A 21,361-nucleotide genomic window follows, 5' to 3' on the forward strand; every position below is an offset into this window, starting at 1 on the left:
TTTAGAATCTTGTGTTCTGTGGTCATCAAAACTTGACCATATCTCAACAATACATTATCAACAGGAAAAGCTTCACTTCATTTAGGTTTCCCAATGCAAGGCCAAAAAATAGCACATTGAAAAACATGTACTCCTTAAAGCCATTTCAAGACAATATCAGTCCAGAAGTCTTTCCTGCTGATTGTGTCAGTGCAGGAAAAAATGTGTTGGTGTCTCTTAGATAAGGACACTTCATGTGGGTTGTTGCGCAGGATTTTCAGGTTCTGAGTGACCATCTGCTCTGTATTGTATGAGACAACAATAAAGATTTGTGTTTTATGTAGAATCGGTGCGGTTTATCTTGAGGGAGGCCACAACAGTTGAGTTGATGTAAGCAAGAAATGAAATCTTTGAAGGTTAAACAGAGTGTATACATTTCTTGGTATCTTTAATCTGTAAGAGAGTTGAAATATAAGAAAAACAACTAATAATAACATGTCAAAAATATTAGGACACTGTTTAAGTGCAAAAAAGAAAAATAGAAATATTAATTTCATGATTAGTAGTGAAGCTGCTACAGGTTATGATTCCCAGGCGACACTGTGCTTCTTCAGTGCAGAAAAACTGATCTGAATTAAATTTAATCACACAGGCAATGAACAAAAGTCACATTTATTAAATAACTGAACAAGCTTCAAATGTTGACAAATGACACCGTGTATGGATGAAAATTACATGGTCCTTCCATGTTTAGTCATCAACAACAATGCTAATGACATTATTTTCAGAAAAACTTCCCCTAACTACAATCAGTGACGGCAAAAGGCGTCCTTTCTCACTTTATCCATGTTTGTCATGACAAGGTTAAGTTGTAACTGATATAAATAAATTGAATTATGATTCTTTCTCAGTGCACTGGTCTTAATTAAAAAAAAATCATGAGTAGAGAAAAGTAGTGTATCATCAAATTATTTACATTAGTGCCTTAAAACCTGGGTTTGTCTGAAGGTCAACACTTCCAAATGAATCTAACGTCTCTCATCTTTATCACCTGCAGATGCTGCCATTGTTCCTACTGCACATCAGGAATTATCCACGAATTACAAATTTCACGTCAAGCTTTGCACTTAAATGCAACACCCTCTTAGTTTAGCAGGTAAGTTACATTTTAATGAGAATTTTTGATGTTCTAGCCTCATTCAGTCGTTCTGTTATACAGACAACATGAGTTTAATGGCTGAAACCTACACATAACTCATTATTCAGGGAAATCCTGATCACCCTGTTTCCAGTGCATCAAGGGGCGAAGAGATAAGACTATTGCACACAATGAGCTTGGTTGATTTCACTTTCACTTTGATGAACAAATATTTCAACAGTCCCTGAGAACACCTACAAGTGTTACGGTGCAGTGCATGACAGCCGTCCTCAGATCACAGTCAGTGATGTCCACAGTCGTCTTTCTGCGGCGGCGTCACAGTTCCCGCTTCACCTCGTACTGACACACGCAGGAATCTCTCTGGCTGTCCAGGTAGGGTTTACAGCCCAGGTGCATGACGGCGTCGAAAAGCAGCGTCACCGCTGACTCACATGCTGTTGACGTGGAAGGAAAAAAAACAGGAAAAAAAAAAAAGAGCATGAGCAAAGGCACAACTGGGGGAGGGTGACCTGCAGCTATTGCTTAAGAGAATCAAAAGCATCTATTGCATATCTAAATACAATGTACACAGTCGCGCACATTTATGAAGAATATATTGGAAAAAAAATTACAGGTCATCACAATCAAAAAGAGTGTGCATCAAAGAATAACTGACTATGTGAATTGTTTTAGTCCTGTCAAGTCAACATTAAAACAAAATTTTGAACGAAAGGTCTGTATTTCCCTCTGCTGGACACACTGCGTCTACACCAGGTTTTGAATCCCCCTGTTCTGAACCTTCAGTGTTTGTTGTCCTGTTAAACACACCTGATTGCAGAAGGTAATTTTTAAGATGGGGCTGTACTGCAACATGAAACATGAGGGACAGTCATACTCCAGCACCACATTTAGACACTGTTTCATTTATTTTTCCTGTGAAGCATGTGGAGGAACAATATTGAAAAAGAATCAAATTGATAAAATTTTGAACATTGTTAGAGGGAAATTATAAAAACAGTTGATTTAGTAATGTTACTTGGGGGCAGATTTGGTGTAATTTGAATAAACTCCTGTTCTTAAGCTTATCCTTTCTTCGATCATAACAAAAAGCAGAAAAATCACTAAAGTCATTAAGAGCGACTCATTGGCATTTACACCTACATCTTTGCTCTTCTCTGTATGTAAAAACTGTGGAATTTCATCACAGAAGGCATTTTGGCAAATCCTCAGCAAATGAAAGCATAGATTTAACGAATTTTGCTTATGAATTTGATAAGATGTCCCTGTGTATGGGCATCTACAGAAAGACCAGATTACTGGCATTCTCGATTATGTCAAAATTTAACCTTATTAATATGTACTTGTGTGGTCAATAACCTACCATACAGGGCAAGCTTTGAATTTGTGTTTCTCAGTTAGCAGTGCTGGACACTTAAAAAAGATTATGTGGCTTATTATTCCAAGCCTGCTGTTTAAGCTGTTCAGAAGGTCAGACAGTCTAAATCCAAAGCAGCTGATTCATGTATGATTTATGATTCATTCATGACTGAAAAACTAAACTAAAAGTCCCAAATTCATCATTTTTACTTTTTTATGTGTATTTTCTCATTGGCAACAATTTGGACTGTGAATTACACATGATGGATCAGCCGCTCACCTTGGACACTCTTGTTCAGTCCAAGTGTCTTCTGCACATTCCTGCAGATGGTCTCGAGGCAGTCCTGGAACTGCTCATCACAGTCGTGTTTCTGCTGGCCGCAGCTGTCATAGCAGCGGTCATGCTGGTTGCAGCATTTAGTCATGGAGGGGATACCTATATCAAACTACGAAAAGAAAAGAAAGTGCTGATCTGGTATTGGCGTGTGTTTAGGATTCACAGGAAGTATAGATTTATCAAGTTACACACTATACTGCTTTAGTAAGGCAGAAACCAATGTTAAGTTATGTGGCATCTTCTCAGTCCATCTCTTCAGTCCCTACCTGAATGCCAAACATAGGGGAGCCACATCCATTGGGCGGTGGAGGCTTGTATCCAGGACGAGGCACCGGCTTGTACCCTGTGAGACAGGAGCAAAGGTGAAGAGGGCTCCTGTGTTCCTACTTTCAGTTATCTTGTCGAAGATAAGTGCACCTGAACAAACGATTAAGTGGTGTGCAGCACCAGTCAAGGGTCAGGATGTCACTCCTCACATCCAGCTGAGACTTTCTGTCTAACTCTCCATTGGCAATCCAGTGTGACATGGCAGGGCATGATTACAGAGATTCATATTCATTTTTGTTTACATGTGGCGGGATCACGTGGCTGCTAAATGAAACACGTCATTCGATACATCGATGCCACGCTGGTTAAATCAGTCAGCTGTTTATGGAGGAGAAGGGAAGAAGCTGGCTCACCGTCGCTACATTTATAATGACACAGTCCGTCATCGCCACCGAACAAGTCCAGTGCTGCGTTCAGGTACGTGTCGATTCTGTGTATCCCGTTCCGGATGGTTTTCAGAGTCATCCTCCAGTCCGGAGTCTCCGGCTCCGAGCGGCAGGCGGACACTCCCGACAAACATCCGCACGAGGACACGGCCAGCAGAAACACGCAGAGGCGACGGAAGCACCGCATGATGCAGCTGGTAATGGATCCGGAGAGGACGAGACGTCGGCCTAACGACTCATCTCTAACAACAGCTCACTCCTGCACGAGCTTACCTGCAGCGTAGGCTGCTACTTCCGGGTTTGACGCTACCACGTGACCCCAGAAAAACAAATGATGTCACTCGCTGCAATAATTGCTTTTATAAATAGCTTCTACTGACACATATCATCCTATGTTAATAATATCACACATTTTAAGTTATATTATCTTATTTTTTTTATTATTTTAACAAGGAAGACATTGATGTTTTTTCGTCATTATCTGATTTTATTTGCTAAATTTCATATAAATTGAAATTCTTAAAACAAAACCCTCTTATTTGGTATTCTAATCAGAGGTAGAGAAAGAAGTTGCAACCCTGTTTCAGTCACAAAACAAGAAAGCTGTTTAAACAGTTAATATTTGCACTTTTTTCAATGTTTCTATTTGAAATATACTCGTGTCCTGTTTTTTCTATTTTTTTGGTGTACATTTTTTATTTGCTATGTTGTTTCTCTGTTCTGTGTTCATTCAATGTTTGTGTTGTTCTGAGGCTTGAAAAAATAGCCTCTGTTTGTATGACAAATGCTGATAAGTATTTTTTCTCAATTAAAAAAATTACCATTTATTTTGGGCACTCTTGGTTTTCACCTCTACTTTGCACTTTTTATTTCTTCTCAAAAATTAGTGTTTGGAAAAAGCAACACTCTCACTCTTCAGATTTCTCTTCCTGTTGGTCTTTCACACCCACTCGGGTGGGCATGGAATTAATTATTATTCATTTATTTCAATATGAACACTGGATAGCCTCAACTGTTCCTTAGAATTGTGAATGCAACAGTGATGGCTTCTCTATAAATATATCTGATCCTACAGGATGTTTTTTATCATTAAAGCAAGTTCTGCTGAGGGCAATGGGTGAACAAGACAGACACATTACCATCATTTTCTGTATACCTCCATTGCATTGAATTAAAAGCAGAAATCTCAAGAAAACATTCATGAACGACTTACCTCTAGTAACTGAAAGAATCTCTGGTGGCATGTCAGCATCAGATCCATATGGAATTCAAAGAAACGGCAGTTCTTTCAGTGTTAATTTTATTTTAATGATTATGCAAGCACTGAAGAAAACCATTTCTTCTATAGTTACTTAAATATTTGCATCAAATTTTAACATTCAAAATGAAAATGTACAGCCATTGATGATTAACAGTTCAACTGTCCTTCCATGTACAGTCCACACAAACTTCACCGTTTGCAGCAGACAATATAAAAATGTTCCCAAGTGACAAAGTCACGCAAAATTCTTCACAAACTAAACCTTTGATCTTCATCCGCACCTGGAGGTTTTTAGAGAGCTAAGACAAGCTTCATTTTGTTTCCTTCGTCAGTTTGATGTGAATGTGTTGGTCTCCCTCTGCCATGTGTGACAAAAGCTGTTTGTCTTGTGAATGTAATTTGCTTGCGTGGAATGTCTCTCAGCTTCTCAGAACTTGATACAACATGCCTTTACAATCGAGTGTCCTTATCCTTATTTCCCAGGAAACCACAAAAAATGCAAAAAAACAAAAAAGGGGGTCTTTCTACGGCTCGTGAAGAAAGGTCCATTGTGAAGCAATGAGGCAATTCCTTGGGTCAAGCTGGAGTGAGGAGGAACTTGGCGACTTTGAGGAGAGGGACATTTTAAATCTTCAACAATAAAGCTAACATATTCAGTATGTTTTTGCTCCTAGTGTAAAGACTTTAAAAAAAAAACAAACAAAAAAACAAAAAAACATACACATCTATCCAGAAAGATTTACATGATGTAACAGCAGCCACCTCATCCGCCCCTGAAGAGGTCATTTAGTCTGTCCAGCTCCCTGCAGTTGTCCATGGTCATGAGCTCTGCTTTCTTCTTCATTCGTTCGTCCCTGTACACCTTAGCAGCATAGAGCAGGTCTGTTTCTGCAACGAGGCGAGTGGAATAATGTCAGCAAAGAAGCAACTGAAGCACAAACTATTCCTGAATTCAGTAATTCAGTAAGTGTGACGCTTTAACCACTGTTACTTACTTGTCTGTCTCTCTTTCCAACAGTTATTTCTGACATTAGATACATAGTCCTCCTCTACATTTTTCTCAATTTGCTGCAACGCCGAGCCCTTGAACTCAGATTTGAAATCTCGGGTTACGTAGTAGTCGACACGTAGATTTTCCGTCTGCCTTTTTATGGTCTGACCCGTGGACCTGGAACAGATAAACAAGGTACGAGTTTTCATGAAAATGCAGCAGTTTTACAAACCTGCCAGCACTTTAGGTCTTGTAAACCGACTAACCTGTGAGTCTTCCTAGGCTAAAGTGAACACAAATGTTAAGAGGCAATGTTACATGTAGGGTGTGTGTTGCGTGTGCACATACGGTCTTGAGTAGAGGCTGTACGGTGGAGGGGACACCATCATCTGGCTCAGTATTGACACGAGAATCAGGACCACCACAGGCATCAGCTGAATAAACATGGAAAATCCGCCCTGAAGTCAAGCACAAAAAAAGCCTGGTTAGAACAACTAACAGAAGAAACTCACGCAATTCTGAAGCAAAATGGAAAGCCTCCTGCTCACCTCTCCTCTTTCTTCTGTCCTCTCTTGTCGGTAATCCGTCTGATGGCTGTAGCTCGTCCTGCCGTTGGTGTACGTGTGTGCGCTTGCTGTGGACACAGATTATGCCTGGGATGAGATTCAACATTTTGCATGTGTCTCTAAATGATCCAGTTCAAATCATGGTCAAAAAGGAATAAGTGGAGTTTATAATAAATGTGTGAAACTTTGATTTAAAAAAAAAAAAGAAAAAATGCATCAATGCCAACATCAGAGCATGAAACATGAAGAGTTAACGTTAACAGATTGCCCAGATACTCGGATTTTTACAACATTTTTTGCCTGTTTAGTCTGGTTTGCTGGTGAAGTGGCTTTAATTGCTAGGAGATGGAAATAGCCTTTATTCCTCCGATGATTAGCAAAGCAGGGATTCTCCTGGTGGATTCTATCCTGCAGTGTCTGAATCAGGGGTCTGCAACCTGCGGCTCATCTTTAGTTCCTCTGTATGATCAGTTGCTCTTGGTTCAAAAGGGATTCAAAAAAGGAACAAGTAAAACTGGGGAAAAATAGCTCAAACCACAAGAAAGAAGACATGGAAAAAAATGACAGAATAGCTTATAAACCTGAAATGTATAGAATTTCTAATAGAAGAAATAGAAAATATGGTTTAAAAAAAAAATCACACAAAACTGCTTAAAAAGAGATCAAATGGTTAAAACAGCCAAAATTTCAAAATTGTCAACAAAAAAGCGTGAAAAGAAGAGCAAAACTGTTAAAATGAGGTTTAAAAAAAAGGCTAAATGTATTAAAATGTTCACTATTCTGAACTGCAGCTACAAATAAATGCATCATATAGTTTTTGTATGTGCATCAAAACTAGGTATGAAACTTCAGAAGCTGCATTTGCCTCATTTTGAAGGTTAAATGTGCTTTGTGGCTCCAAACCAACTTGATTTGGTGGAAAGTCACAAAAATGGCTCTTTTGGTTATAAAGCTTGCAGAGCCCTGGTTTGGATGATTTGTCTGACTGAACGCTTGCATTTCTAACATGTCTCCAATCCATCCCTCAGCAAGTTTCACAAAATGCAGATGATAAACATTTTGAACAAGTCCGACCTTCCAACCCTGTTAAAATAACAGGAAACTCAGAATGTTGCCACATGGCTGCTATGAATAGAGATACAGGAAAATGGAATGAATTCCTCATCAGAAATCAGAAATGATAATGAACAGAACATCAATCCAGTGGAACGTGTTCTCTTACAGGAGGGGAAGCCGCCCCCGAAGAACATGTTGAACAGGTCCTCCGGAGTGATGTCCGCCTCGAAACCCCGGTGGAAGTCAAAGCCTCCTCCGTGTGACTGACTCGGGCTGCTGGGCTCTTCTCCGCCTGTCAGGTCATACTGACGCCTTTTCTCTGCGCTGCTCAGCACCGCATACGCATTGCCAATCTCTGGGGAACAAGGCAAGCCAGACAGAAGAAATTAAGAAAAAGCCCAGGTTTGGAATCCAGATTTCCTTGTTTTGAGCTCATGCTAACCAGCACGTCACAAATGAACCTGCTGAGTAACAGAATCTAATTCTGCAACGTTACTTTTGAAGGCCTCCGTCGCTCCAGGCGCTTGGTTTTTGTCTGGGTGGAACTTGAGTGCGAGTTTCCTGTAGGCCTTCTTCAGCTCTTCCTCGCTGGCTTCTTTGTTGACGCCGAGCACTTCATAGTAGTCTTTACACCGCTTTATTCTGAAGAACGGGGATGGACAATGCAAAAAAGTTAATTGAAAGGCATTATGGGAAGTCTTTCTGAGAGATACTGACATTAGAATTGGTTCACCTGTACACCTCAAATCATTGCAGTTTACCGTTTTACACTGAGCTGCATGTTTCATGCTTAAATGCTGTTTCCTAATGCAAAAATGATACCTGAACAGATATGAAATTACAACCTATTTTTATTGAAGTAAGTCAATCGGCTCTGCAAACACAGTTTTTACTCATTGTTCTCTGGCGTGTTTGTTGTGGATGGTTTATGGGGACTGATTGCTCAGCAACAGGGAGAAACGCTCACTTTCAAGGTTATAAAGCTTCCTCACTCAAGGGTGAAAGCCGAGTCAGTATCTGCACGACACAGGAGCAGGGGTGTGGACGTGAATCATCTGGATGATTTGGGCCTTTCAGGAACATTTCATCCACTTTTATCCAACAAATAAAAGTCTTCAAACTCACTTAAACAGGACTAAATAGGAAAGCCAAATGCCAGTAAAACAGAGTGTCTTTGTCTGTATGACGACAGTCAGTATTTACAAAAAACTCTTTTCATGGAAAGGAGGAAAACAGAGGAATCAATTTTGCATATTTCTTTTCCTTCCCCCACACAGTGTTCAGAAAGTCTTAACAGTGTTCAGGGACCACAAATAAGTAAACATTTAACTTGAAGAGTTACTCTCCAAACCCTCCAAAAGGACATACACACTTGCTCCTGGTCACTCTCTTTTGGGAGAACAAAAAAATCTTTATAAACTAATTTACACTGAGAACAGTCCAAAGTGAAGACTGTGATTACATTTGCATTATTCAAAAAGATTGTTCCAATAGATGCATGCTTTACAAAATCATACCTATTTATCAATCACTACAAAGATATCATTACATTTTATTGGTTCACAATTTTACAGCTTGTTGGAAAAAAGAATCAAATAATTGATGAAATCATCTAAAATTGGGAAAAGTTAGTGTTACTGAGGTTTTACTCAACTCTGCTGCTAAACTATGACGCCAGTGAAACATTTTTCACACAATGCCTGCAACAGGCGCTGCTTTTTCTTTAAGAACATTGCGCAATTGCGAACCCACCCATGTTTCCCCACAGGAATCCGTTTGAAACACAAAAGAAATGTGTGGCTGCGTAATCTCATCAGCAACACATTAGTAGGATTATGCACTAATGAGCAACAGGTTTGTCTGATAAGAGGAGAGAAGTTGGCACATGCAGATTTCTGGGATCTGTATGGAAGATGCAAAAAAAAAAAAAAAAATCCCGTTTCCCTTCGTCTCTCCAGAGAAGTCTTGTGCTCCATTATTAGAGTGAGCATTCGTTACCTGGTATCTTGCTCTCACTGCTAAATCTCTCACGCCCTCCTCATGGGGAATACATTAAGATAGACCGGTTGCCATAGCGATAGCTGTGTGTACACAACACTGCAGAGGCCACCGTCTCATTTTAGGCACAGACAAAGTGTGATAGAAACAGTGGCGCTGTCACTGGGCCAAGTGTGGGGAAAACCCAAAAATAGCCAAGAGGAATGAAACAGAACAGAACGGAGCAGGAAAACAGGAAAAAAGAAACGCTGCAAGGATTTGAGAGTGTTAAAATTCTCACCTTTGCACACCTTCGACCTGCTCCGATGTAAAACTTTTCGAGGAGTCTCCTCCTCCAGAGTCTGGCCTCTGGCTGTGAGGCTGGGCGCCATGAGCGGGGTCCGAGCGGTCTGCCGGTCTCCTGCGATACGCGCCGTTTCCCGCTGAGCTCCCGTTGTTTGTTAGTGCATCCAGCAGAGCTGATGGAGAAGAAGAGAAACCAGTTAGAAGATGAAGACCGATTAAATGAAAGCAATGTCATCATCACAGGATAGAAGCAGAAACGCTGATAAAACAAAGCAGCGCAGCTTTTGCATGTGTTCTTATGAGTATAAATGAGCTAAAAAAAGGCAGGCTGGAATTGAGACTTTTGTTTCATTTTAAATTATCCTTCACTTACACACGTCTGCCTCGAATAAGGCTTCTGGCAGCCTTTTATTTTTCTTTCAAGTCTTCATATTTACTCATTTCCAACACTGTCGCCTTGAGTTAAATGTTAACACTTTGGGCCAAACGTTGAGTGGCGCAAACAGACTTTGAAAGACAATTTGGCAACAAAACAACTGACTAATTATCACCGTGGTGGCAGCCTGTTATGATGTCCGGACTGCTTTAGCGATGCATTATTCATGACAATGTTCATGAAATACAAGTGCAACTGTTCTCCCCTGTAATCCCGCTTTCCTTAAGTCCTCCAGGCTACTTAATATGACGAAAACTGTGTATTGCTTCATGTAACTATTTCCACAGCTCTGCATTTACATTGAACAGTTATTTCCCCCCCCCCAATTGCAAATAATTATTTTTTTTAGCTGGAACAACATAATTTGCCTGCAGTGGTTCCCTCTCATATCCCACACTTTGTCCCTTAATGGTGTATTTTCACATATCATCCACTGACAGCTTAGTGCAATGCTGCACCCTTGACAAACCTTGAACAACAAAACAAAAACATTCCAGCAGACTTAAAGGTGCTGTAGGCAGGATTTTGCTAGTCAATGCTAATTTTTCTGTGTTTTCTTTGGATTAAATGTTAGAGTATTCATTGATAATCCTTTAGGAGTGTAGCATAATTGCACTACCGCGAGGGCGCAGCGTTTCCATCTGTCTCTGTTCTGAGCTGAAAAGGAATCTTGACAGCTCCAGGTATCTTTGACCAATCAGAAGAGCCCATGAGTGATTGGTCGAGGGGCGTTCGTCGCACGTTCTTGTGGGAGGGGCTTAACTTGCGTAAGGGCGTGATGTCAGAGAAAACAGGACAGGATTGGCTGTGCTGGGTTTCAAAACGCCATCTTAGATGGGTCACATCGCCATCTTGCTTAGGTAACCCTAAGCAAGATGGCGGAGATGCCGAATCCTGCCTACAGCACCTTTAAGTAAACTGTCGTTGTTTGACCGATTTGAAGAATTTCTCCTATCAGGATCATTCTTACATAATGATGATGCTGATGTACGTTTGCTCCCCTAATTCAGTGACAGCATGAAGTCATGAATAGAGCTTTTGCACCTATGCCACAAGAAATATACAATGTGTGTAACCTCCTACAGTGAGTTTACTTCTTTGTCTTTTCAAAGCGCTGTTTTCTTACAGGGTGTCTATTACATCTTAAATATTACACGAAAAAATCTTGACTAGACCCCTCTCCTGTTTAATAGTACGGTATACTGTAACACATGGTCAACCATCCTACTTGTGCTCAATGGATAAAGGAGGTAAGGCAACATTTTTTTCCATTACTGGTTCAACTTTTCTCAAGTCATCTTCTGATTTGTCCGCAAAATGTCAGTGAATGCACGAACATTTTTGATAATATTTGTTATTGCTATTGTCACAGAAACACTTGAGATTAAACTGTGAGCAGCAAACATTCAACATGAAAGCAATATTTTGTTTGTTTTAACAGATTAACTGATTAAATCCGGATGAATACATCCTCAACAAACTCAAACCAACACCTCAGACATGTTAGTCAGCGCATCTGAACATTTCCGTTTGGTTTTTTTTTTCCCCCAGGTGGCATTCAATAACTATTTTGGAAATGATCAGACTTGTGAAATGTAATGCTGTTTCTTCCTACCCCATTTCCACTTTGGATTTCTGCACTTGCGCTTCTCTTTAAACATTAAATGTTTGAGAAATCTAACATAATTCTCTGAATATGAATATATCAATGTATTGATGCAATTCAAAGTCAGTAATTAACCAATCGGGAGATGAGGTGACAGTAGTAACAGGTGGCAGGACTGGATAACCTTAAAAAGATCCAGTAAGAATGTAGTTTAGTTTATGTAAAGATCGTTAGAGGCCCAACTGTCTATTGCTGTGAGCAAAAACACTGATGTTTGTGTTACACACAGATAATCTCTGAAAGTGCAGACCTGTGAATATTCAGTCAAGATCCATCAAACAGATTTCCAGTTAAATCAGTTATCACTTTCCAGGTTTATCTACCCTGCAATGTAGTCAACGTGAATAACAGTGTAATAAATAGGATGGATATTGGACAGCAGTGCAGCGCACAGTGTGAGCTGTCTTGCTCTGGATTAGCTTTAACCTGAAGCCTCTCTCTGGGTCAATCATTCAATTAAAGGATTGCCTGTTGGTTGTGTGGCCTACACAGTGGACCATCCTGCCCCAGGCTTCACGTGTCTGCTCTGTATTCACACCTGCAAACCCACCGCTGTAATATCAGGCATCCGAGGAGACATTTACAGCCAGAAGAGCAAAGTGAAAATAAAATCTGTGATATGTTTGGACAGATGAGACCAAGACTGACAGCTAGCATCGAGCTACAAGGTGAATGTGGACTGTGGACTGATGTTTGGTGACTAAACAGTCATATCAAGTTATTTAGAGGCTTTAAAATCATGATGCGAGATAAGAGACGAGCGGCTGATAAGATGTCAGAGTTTGCGGTGCTAAAGCCTGACTTTACTCACGGCTAAATCAACAACTCCGGCTAGCTGTCAGGCCCACGGCTCAGCATCGGTCCTGGACACATGAGGACACTTCCTGTCCTTTTGACGGTCTTTATATTAGACAAAAGTTAAATAACCTGGGACATATCCGCGAATGTCAGGCGGTCATGATGATGAGCTGACTGGTTTAAAACAGCCCAGCTGATGCTACACATCGGCGGCTACATGCTAGCTCCTGATGGAGGAGCTCCGGAGCGGCGCGGCGCGGCGCGGCGCGGAGCGGAGCGGCGGTCACCCTCACCTCTGCCTCGGTCAGTCGGGAACAGCTTCTCCGCCTTGTGGAGGAATTTCAGCGCCTTCTCCTTGTCTCCGCTCTCCAGGGCTCTCGTCGCTATGTTTAAACATTTCTCGGCTTCGTCTCTGTTCCCTTCCATCTTCTTTTCCTCTTCCTCCCCCAAAAGTCAGCTGAGCGGCTCACACACCACGTGACCCGCAGCTCTGACAGCAAGCGCGCGCACGCGCACGCACGCACACACCAGGAGATATCATCTATTTCGTTTTGGGGTTTTAAATGGCCAAAATGGGGCTGCATGTTGGAGCAGTGGTTAGCTCTTTTGTCTCACAGCAATAAGTTCTGGGTTAGAATCCTGGCCGGGTCTTACTGGGTGGAGTTTGCATGTTCTCTCCATGCATGCATGCAGAGGCTGAGCATGGGTCTCAGTACAGAGGGGGCGGAGCATTCTCTACGGGCCCTTATGATAGTAATTTTACCATTCAATCAATAATACCTCATCCTACCATCAAACAACACACTAATGCTCACTTTTATTGAGCCAAGCAAACATACTCAGTCATCAAAATGTCTCAAGACATCTTAAGATGTCTTAATAACCAAAATCAAGACGTCTCAAGACATTTTTGTACATCAAGACATCTGAAGACATCTTAAGACAAAAATTTGAAGATGTCTTCAGACATGCCAAAGCAGAATGTGAGATGCACCCAGACAGATTTTTGTGTCTTGAAGACACTGAGTGTCTTGAGACATCTTAGGACATATTTCCTTTGTCTTAAGACATTCACATCTTAAGATGGCTTCAGACATGGTATGTGTGTCTCAAAGACATGGTCAAGCTGTCTCGTTTCAACTGGAGTATTATGATGATAATATTATGATAATGGTCTTTTTATTTTTTACTGTAAAATCTGAGATAACATTGTTGGAGTGTTAAATGGTAATTAATTATTTTTCAATATATATTTTGAATTATTTTTAATTTCCCAGAGAGCTCTGCGTAATGGGATCAATAAGGTAAAAACAAATAATAACTTAAGTTAAAATTGTAAAACATTGCTTCAGAGGATTTTTTTGTGATTTTTTTTTTTTATGTAACAAATATTTGAAACACCTTTTCAACAGAAGATGAACATACAGGTGAGAACAACAGGAGGTGAAATTAAATTTACAAAATGTTTATTTAATAAATTACTGAATTAAATAAATATCACAGAAAAATATCATAGAACGCAAATTTAAATACACTACAAGACAATTTCAATGATCTATGCAACAATATGTAACAAAGAATATAATATTTTATTATTTAATTGAATAAATATGAATTTAAATGAATTAGGGAATGCAATGAACAATTCCATCAAAACACAATCAGACAAATTCAGAACATCGCAACATTAAATTAAAATGCATTTCAAGCTTGAACACAAACAAACATACAGACACACGTACACTAGGCACTGCACATGTCCTGCACTGCCTGCATGGCCTTGGCATTGGGGTTCTTTCCCTCCTTTAGGGCTTTGAGCCAAGCCTGCAGGTATGTTTTTACAGTTTCTCTGCAGGACTCATTTAGTTCTCTCCCATTGCCAAGGAGGTGGGCAAAGGCCAGGTTTGTGCCCCTCGCCACCAAGCGCTCCACATCAGCCTCAGTGCCCTCCATTTTGATTTTCTTTGCTGCCCGCCTCCGCAGTTCAAGAAACATGGTGTATCTGCAATTTTAAAGAAATACTGCTGTTTAAAATGGGAATGAATTCACAGGAAATATTCTGTAATATTTTACAGATTTCCAATAAAACAATATGCTAGTATTTTAATAGATGTTAACAGTAGTTTTAGGTTTTATGCTTAAAGGTGCTGTAGGCAGGATTCAGCATCTCCGCAAGATGGCGATTTGACCCATCAAAGATGGCCATTTGAAACCCAGCACAGCCAATCCTGTCCTGTTTCCTCTGACATCACGCCCTTACGCAAGTTAAGCCCCTCCCACAAGAATGTGCGACGAATGCCCCTCGACCAATCACGGTTAGAGCCTTGGGGCTCTTCTGATTGGTCAAAGATACCTGGAGCTGTGGAGATTCCTTTTCAGCTCAGAACAGAGACAGATGGAAACGCTGCACCCTCGTTGTAGTACAATTATGCTACACCCCTAAAGGATTATCAATGGATACTCTAACATTTAATCCAAAGAAAATATAGAAAAATTAGCATTGACTAGCAAAATCCTGCCTACAGCAGCTTTAAAATTACAGATAATTGTAATTTATGATGATCTAAATATTCTGGGTTTTTTTTTTTCCTATAAAAAATTGTTGTAATTCTACATCATTAACTGTAATTTTACATAAATTTTTCTATTTTTTTTCAGTATCATCCGTAATACAATGCAACAACTTTAAATCAACAGACACTAGCAGTAATTTAAATATTGACCTTTAGAATTACATGTAATCACTAATTATAATACATTATTATTGTTTTTTAAATGTAATTTGACACTTACTGATCATATTAAATGTAAATATACATAAAATATAATGTCATTTTACAGATCTTCCTTGATAATGTTAATGAAGCAATGTATGTAAAATTACAGAAATTTGCAGTGTGCTCCATAAAATTGCAGGTCATTAATTGAGTTAAGGTGATTCTATTTTATTATTTTTTTTGAGTTAATGAGTAGTTTCTGTGCAACACCAAAGTAATTTAGTGTACATTACTGTAAAAATACAATCTAAAATATACTATATTACAAAAAGTGCACTTTAATTAATGTAACAGAAATTATTCTGATTCTTGCAGATTTTTGCTATTCATAAACAATAAAACATTTGTAAGCTTACAGATTTAGGGAGTAATTTAAGTTTTCAACATTTATATGGAACACAATGATTTCCACTGCAATTTTGTGGGATTTTTTTTTTGTTTTTACAGAATTTGCGAGTTTTATCAAATGACTAATTTCCTTTAATATACAAAACCCAAAACCAGTAAAGTTGTTACGCTGTGTAAATCGTAAATAAAAACACAATACAATAATTTGCAAATCCTTTTCAACTTATATTCAATTGAATTCACTGCAAAGACACACTAAACATTCGAATTGAGAAACTTTATTTTCTTTTGCAGAGATTAACATGAAGAGTATCTGACTTTTTATGTTTTTGGCATCGTATGTATGTTTTGTGGGCATTTATCAGCTATAATATATTCTATTTTAATGAATTTTGACTTTAAAAATCTACTCTGTATCACTAAACTACAGACAATAACTGTAAAAATACAATTATTTACTATAATTTTACAGTATCCATCTGAAAACTTTACTGCCAGGGCTTTCACTGTAGTTTTACAGTTTTTTTTTTTTTTTTTAAGTGCATGTATTGACAGTACAGTAAAATCTGCAGTCCGTTTGTTACATCCATAAGGGTACAGTAAGATGAGTAAATTCTAAATATTGTGCAAACAGAGCTTCGAAACTAGGCTACAGGACCTATGGATCAATACCATGTTATTGACCTTTCTTACCGGTAATTAATGAACCATTTGTTCACCGTCTTCATCTGAAGCCCCCTCACCAACAGCTCTGACTTCTCCTCAGTGGAGGGGTATATTTTCCGAAGAAAGAGAGCCTTGCTCTTCTCCAATGCCCTCTTCTGCCCCCCTTCATTGCCTGGAAAAACAAAATAAGTTTGACCAATTTTAAAAACCATACACTCTCCTGCATTACTAAGAGACAACATAATTGCTGGGATAGATAGAAGGACAGGGATGTAATGGAGGTGGACTATGAGATCTTGATCACAGAGAAGACATGGGCTTCTGGGAGATGGTGAGCTCCAGGAACAAACTAAATGAATCAATCAATCAATCCTCCCTCCTCAATACCTCCCTGTTTGTGGCTGGTTACACGTCCCAAACTTGGAGTAATTGTGCCTTACTGAGGGAGAGGAGATAGCTGTGTACCGTATATAATTTACTTAGTCGCTGTATGGAGCTCATGCAACCCCACTTGAAAAAAAACCGAACTATTCCCTTAAGGTTGTGTGCCAGGTCTTGTCGTGATAGTGGAGCTGCCAATGGTGAGAGCTACAGGCATATATTATTTTATTTATTTATTTTTTTACTTACTTGTCATCCTATTTGGAGTCATGAGGTGGCATGGGCATGAACATGCCACACAGGGACAGCATGCCTCATTTTCTTGTTCAGCTGACCCTGTGGTGCAAAATCAAAGACATCAGTCTATAGCTATGAACGCATATCGATTTCATTTACACAATTAAAGCACATCTCATAGTATCCTTGCCTCCTCACCTACTTTTCAACCTCCAGCGTGAAAAAAACATACCCAAAATGAAAAGGTTATATCTTCACAAATACAAGGGCTATTTGATGCTGTAAGTAGGCAATGTTCTATAATTTATTTTACAAAAATATTGTGCAAAATAGCTCCCTAACCCCCTTCCACTGTCATCATGGTAAGTACACAAAGGCTAATTTTCCATTTTTGGGTGAACTATCTCTTTAAGAACATAGTGAATGAGGCTCAATGTGTATCATTCAACTATATTTATGATGTGTAGGCTCCTGTGTAAACTCCATGCATAGGTCACTGTAAATATACAGTACAATGCACATATTCTAGCCACTGCACACAGGGCTACTGTATAAAACCAGTCATTTAACATTTGAACCATCCCACCCACCAGTTTACTTAGATATAGAACAATTTTTATTTGTCTTGTAATGTAGCATACATACGCTACTGCTGCAAATATGGTACAATAACACTGAAATGCAATTGTACCCTTTCAGTTGGACTTATACAATTGTCTATGTATATGATGATAAAGTTAATCTATGTCTATTACTCACTCACCTCGAACAACTCTCCCTCTGTTGGTGCCAAATCTTGACAGATTTGGCACCAGGATTTGTCCTCTCCTCTCCTTTCCTCTCCTCCTGCCTTCTCCATCTAAATCACAAAGATTTTAAAGGAGTAAAGCAGGCTGGCATTATCATATTTTACTATTTTGTATGGCAGTAAAGTCTGCTCTGGTTCAGTAAGAAAAGCAAGCATTATTCTACCAAAGATGGCCAACTGTCACTCTTGATACAGCCTAGTAAACTTGGATACATGTACACTGATGTTAGCTAGCTGGCCAATAACCAAATAATATAACTTTGTAATCGAAAGGGGCATTTAGTTCATTTTTCATCAAACACCGTACACTGACCGTTTGGCTATAACTATTACTAACCTTGATTTTCGCCTTCACTGCTTGATGTTAAATTTCCCAGTCTGGACAGAGGCATTTTCACTACTGTGTTTTAAAGCTCACTCTCCTAGCAAACAGCGATTGCTTCGCGGGCTTTTGCGCTTCAGCTCGCGCTCAACAGGGGTTGGAAAAGACGGCGCGTGCCAACTACGCGTCAGTGAAGCGCACATCAAGCCCAACTGTAACAGTGTTGCAGCAGCCTGACGCTATCGTGTGTACTTCGTCTTACAAATGTTGCGAATTCGCTCCAACAACGTCAACCCTCATCCCATGAGAGTCAGGGAAGATGCAGAAGGTAAGTTGTATCTATCTGTCTATCTATCTAACTATCTTATTTAGTTATGAGGCAAGCAGATTCTACGAAATGTTTAGATGTCTTCAGATGTCTTAAGACAAGTAAGCGTTAGCATCTTACCTTAGAACAAAGTAGTGTATTGGACTGGCGAAGCCCACACACGCACCGTCACATCATTTGATGAGATGAAGCTCCTCTTTACCGCTGCTGAAGGGCGGGTTTGCAGGATGAGTGCGTGGCAGGTCACCTGTGACATTAGCCTCAACGGTGAGACCAGCTGTCGGATCACGGAAATCCGCTATTTGTCCTTTTACACTTTTTTTCCTCTTTTGATTTCGCATGACTTTTTCTTTCCAAATGCAACATTGTGTATCTAGAAAAGACCATATAATATGTAACATGTAAAGTTTCCCAAAGGCACGGTAAGTAAAATCTTTTTTACGGTCAGCCTGACAGTCATACATTTTGCAGTGTTTTTGCGCAGGAGCACACCAACAGGTTGTTTTTTCTGCAATCTAATATATTAGAAATTAAGATAAATAAACAAAACATTAAGTCAAGAGGATCAGCAATCCTTTTAATGCCTCATGTCTGCTTTATTAATGCCTCAAATCAGGTTTTAAAATTTATTTAACTTTTTAGGTAGCACTTTATAATACGGCCCGCGTCTTACAGAGTAACTTCCCTTCTCTTACAGTGTAGTTTCCTCAACTGTGAAGGTAACTGTCGGACATGTACAAGTTATTTCGCGGAACCCGAGGAGTACTTACACTTGTGTCTGACAGCGTAAGTGCGGTTGTCTTACAGTGTAGTTTGATGTGTCTTAATAGGTAATTTCCTAAAGTGTGGGGGTAACTTTCATAAATGTAGCATGACATTTTAATGACTCTTATGGGGTACTTACGTTCGTGTTTACAGTGTAAGTTCTGAAGTCTTACACGGTAGTTTCCTGTGTTTTACCATATAGCTACTTGTCAAGACAGTGTAATTTTCCTGAACATATGTGTTGCTCCCGTAGTCCCCGGCAATGAAGATCCACAGGATGGATTTTTAATAGATAGATTTTATTTTCGATTCCGAACAAGATTCATGACGTCTCCTCAGCTTCAACTGCTCTCCGACACTCTCAATGTGTAGTTCAAAGACGCTCGTTTTTCTGTGAGGCATTCAATGACATTCAGTGCCTCCAGAAACAATAAAATAAAATAAAATAAAAACACAGGATATGAATTAAACAAATATGGGGTGCCTACGAACAGCAAAAAACATTAACAATGGTTCACCCACTCTTGAAATAGCAAAAACTGTTCATATCTCTCACATATGCTTTTACTGTACAACCTTGATGTGCCACTTCCTCCTAAGAATCACCATGGACCCCTACAGATTGTGTGACCAATGACAAACTGAAATACTGTAACGTACTGATTAAAATGTGTTTCACATAATAATGACAAGACATGCAGACGTGCAAAACATCTTTATTTAATGTCTTCATTTTTCAGATACACCAATTCACCTTTTAAAGTTACCCAGCCCTGAAGATCACCCCTGTCTTTCCTTACTGTCTAACTATCCGGTACTTCCACTGCAACTACCGAGTACTTATCAGGTACTTCCACTGCAACTACCGAGTACTTACCTGTAACTACTGCTCAACGACAGGGAACCGGGCCGTATTCTAAAGCGAACACTTGTGTTCTTCACTTACTGTGCAACTACCGAGTACTTACCTGTAACTACTGCTCAACGACAGGGAACCGGACCGTATTCTAAAGCGAACACTTGTTGGCTTCACTTACTGTGCAACTACCGAGTACTTACCTGTAACTACTGCTCAACAACAGGGAACCGGGCCGTATTCTAAAGCGAACACTTGTGTTCTTCACTTACTGTGCAACTCCCGAGTACTTACCTGTAACTACTGCTCAACAACAGGGAACCGGGCCGTATTCTAAAGCGAACACTTGTGTTCTTCACTTACTGTGCAACTACCGAGTACTTACCTGTAACTACTGCTCAACAACAGGGAACCGGGCCGTATTCTAAAGCGAACACTTGTTGGCTTCACTTACTGTGCAACTACCGAGTACTTACCTGTAACTACTGCTCAACAACAGGGAACCGGGCCGTATTCTAAAGCGAACACTTGTGTTCTTCACTTACTGTGCAACTACCGAGTACTTACCTGTAACTACTGCTCAACGACAGGGAACCGGGCCGTATTCTAAAGCGAACACTTGTGTTCTTCACTTACTGTGCAACTACCGAGTACTTACCTGTAACTACTGCTCAACAACAGGGAACCGGGCCGTATTCTAAAGCGAACACTTGTGTTCTTCACTTACTGTGCAACTACCGAGTACTTACCTTTAACTACTGCTCAACGACAGGGAACCGGGCCGTATTCTAAAGCGAACACTTGTGGGCTTCACTTACTGTGCAACTACCGAGTACTTACCTGTAACTACTGCTCAACGACAGGGAACCGGGCCGTATTCTAAAGCGAACACTTGTGTTCTTCACTTACTGTGCAACTACCGAGTACTTACCTGTAACTACTGCTCAACGACAGGGAACCGGGCCGTATTCTAAGGCGAACACTTGTTGGCTTCACTTACTGTGCAACTACTGAGTACTATGCCAGTAACTACCTTCCCTACCTATGCAGGTACCGGGTACTTACACTCAAAGTACCCAAGACTTACCTGTACGGGTTCTGTGATATTGCTTCCATTATTAAAGACATTTATTTTCAAAATAACCAATTCACAAATCAGAGTAAAATAATCAAAACATGATGCACTATTGATAACTTTTACTTTTAAGAAATAATATTATATTTATTTAAACTAACAATTGGAAACTACTACAAAAGCTAAACCACTATATA

General features: G+C 39.8%; 2 protein-coding genes across 2 annotated transcripts; both read right to left on the minus strand.

Moving 5' to 3' along the window:
* Positions 1-410: 410 nt before the first annotated feature.
* Positions 411-3,830, minus strand: pla2g12a (phospholipase A2, group XIIA). The gene is made up of 4 exons (XM_030095198.1): positions 3,512-3,830; positions 3,098-3,174; positions 2,775-2,940; positions 411-1,572 (listed from the first exon to the last, which is right to left on the minus strand). The coding sequence occupies exons 1-4, from the start codon at positions 3,729-3,731 to the stop codon at positions 1,454-1,456; spliced, it is 582 nt and encodes a 193-aa protein (XP_029951058.1). The 5' UTR covers positions 3,732-3,830; the 3' UTR covers positions 411-1,453.
* Positions 3,831-4,833: 1,003 nt separating this feature from the next.
* Positions 4,834-13,055, minus strand: dnajb14 (DnaJ heat shock protein family (Hsp40) member B14). Its single transcript, XM_030095078.1, has 8 exons — positions 12,895-13,055; positions 9,697-9,874; positions 7,915-8,060; positions 7,585-7,773; positions 6,345-6,430; positions 6,145-6,254; positions 5,801-5,973; positions 4,834-5,693 (listed from the first exon to the last, which is right to left on the minus strand). Exons 1-8 carry the CDS (start codon positions 13,025-13,027, stop codon positions 5,569-5,571), a joined length of 1,140 nt encoding a protein of 379 aa, XP_029950938.1. The 5' UTR covers positions 13,028-13,055; the 3' UTR covers positions 4,834-5,568.
* Positions 13,056-21,361: the final 8,306 nt, after the last annotated feature.

Source organism: Salarias fasciatus, chromosome 6 (genome assembly GCF_902148845.1).
Source record: "Salarias fasciatus chromosome 6, fSalaFa1.1, whole genome shotgun sequence".
In the NCBI taxonomy this organism is placed as follows: domain Eukaryota; kingdom Metazoa; phylum Chordata; class Actinopteri; order Blenniiformes; family Blenniidae; genus Salarias; species Salarias fasciatus.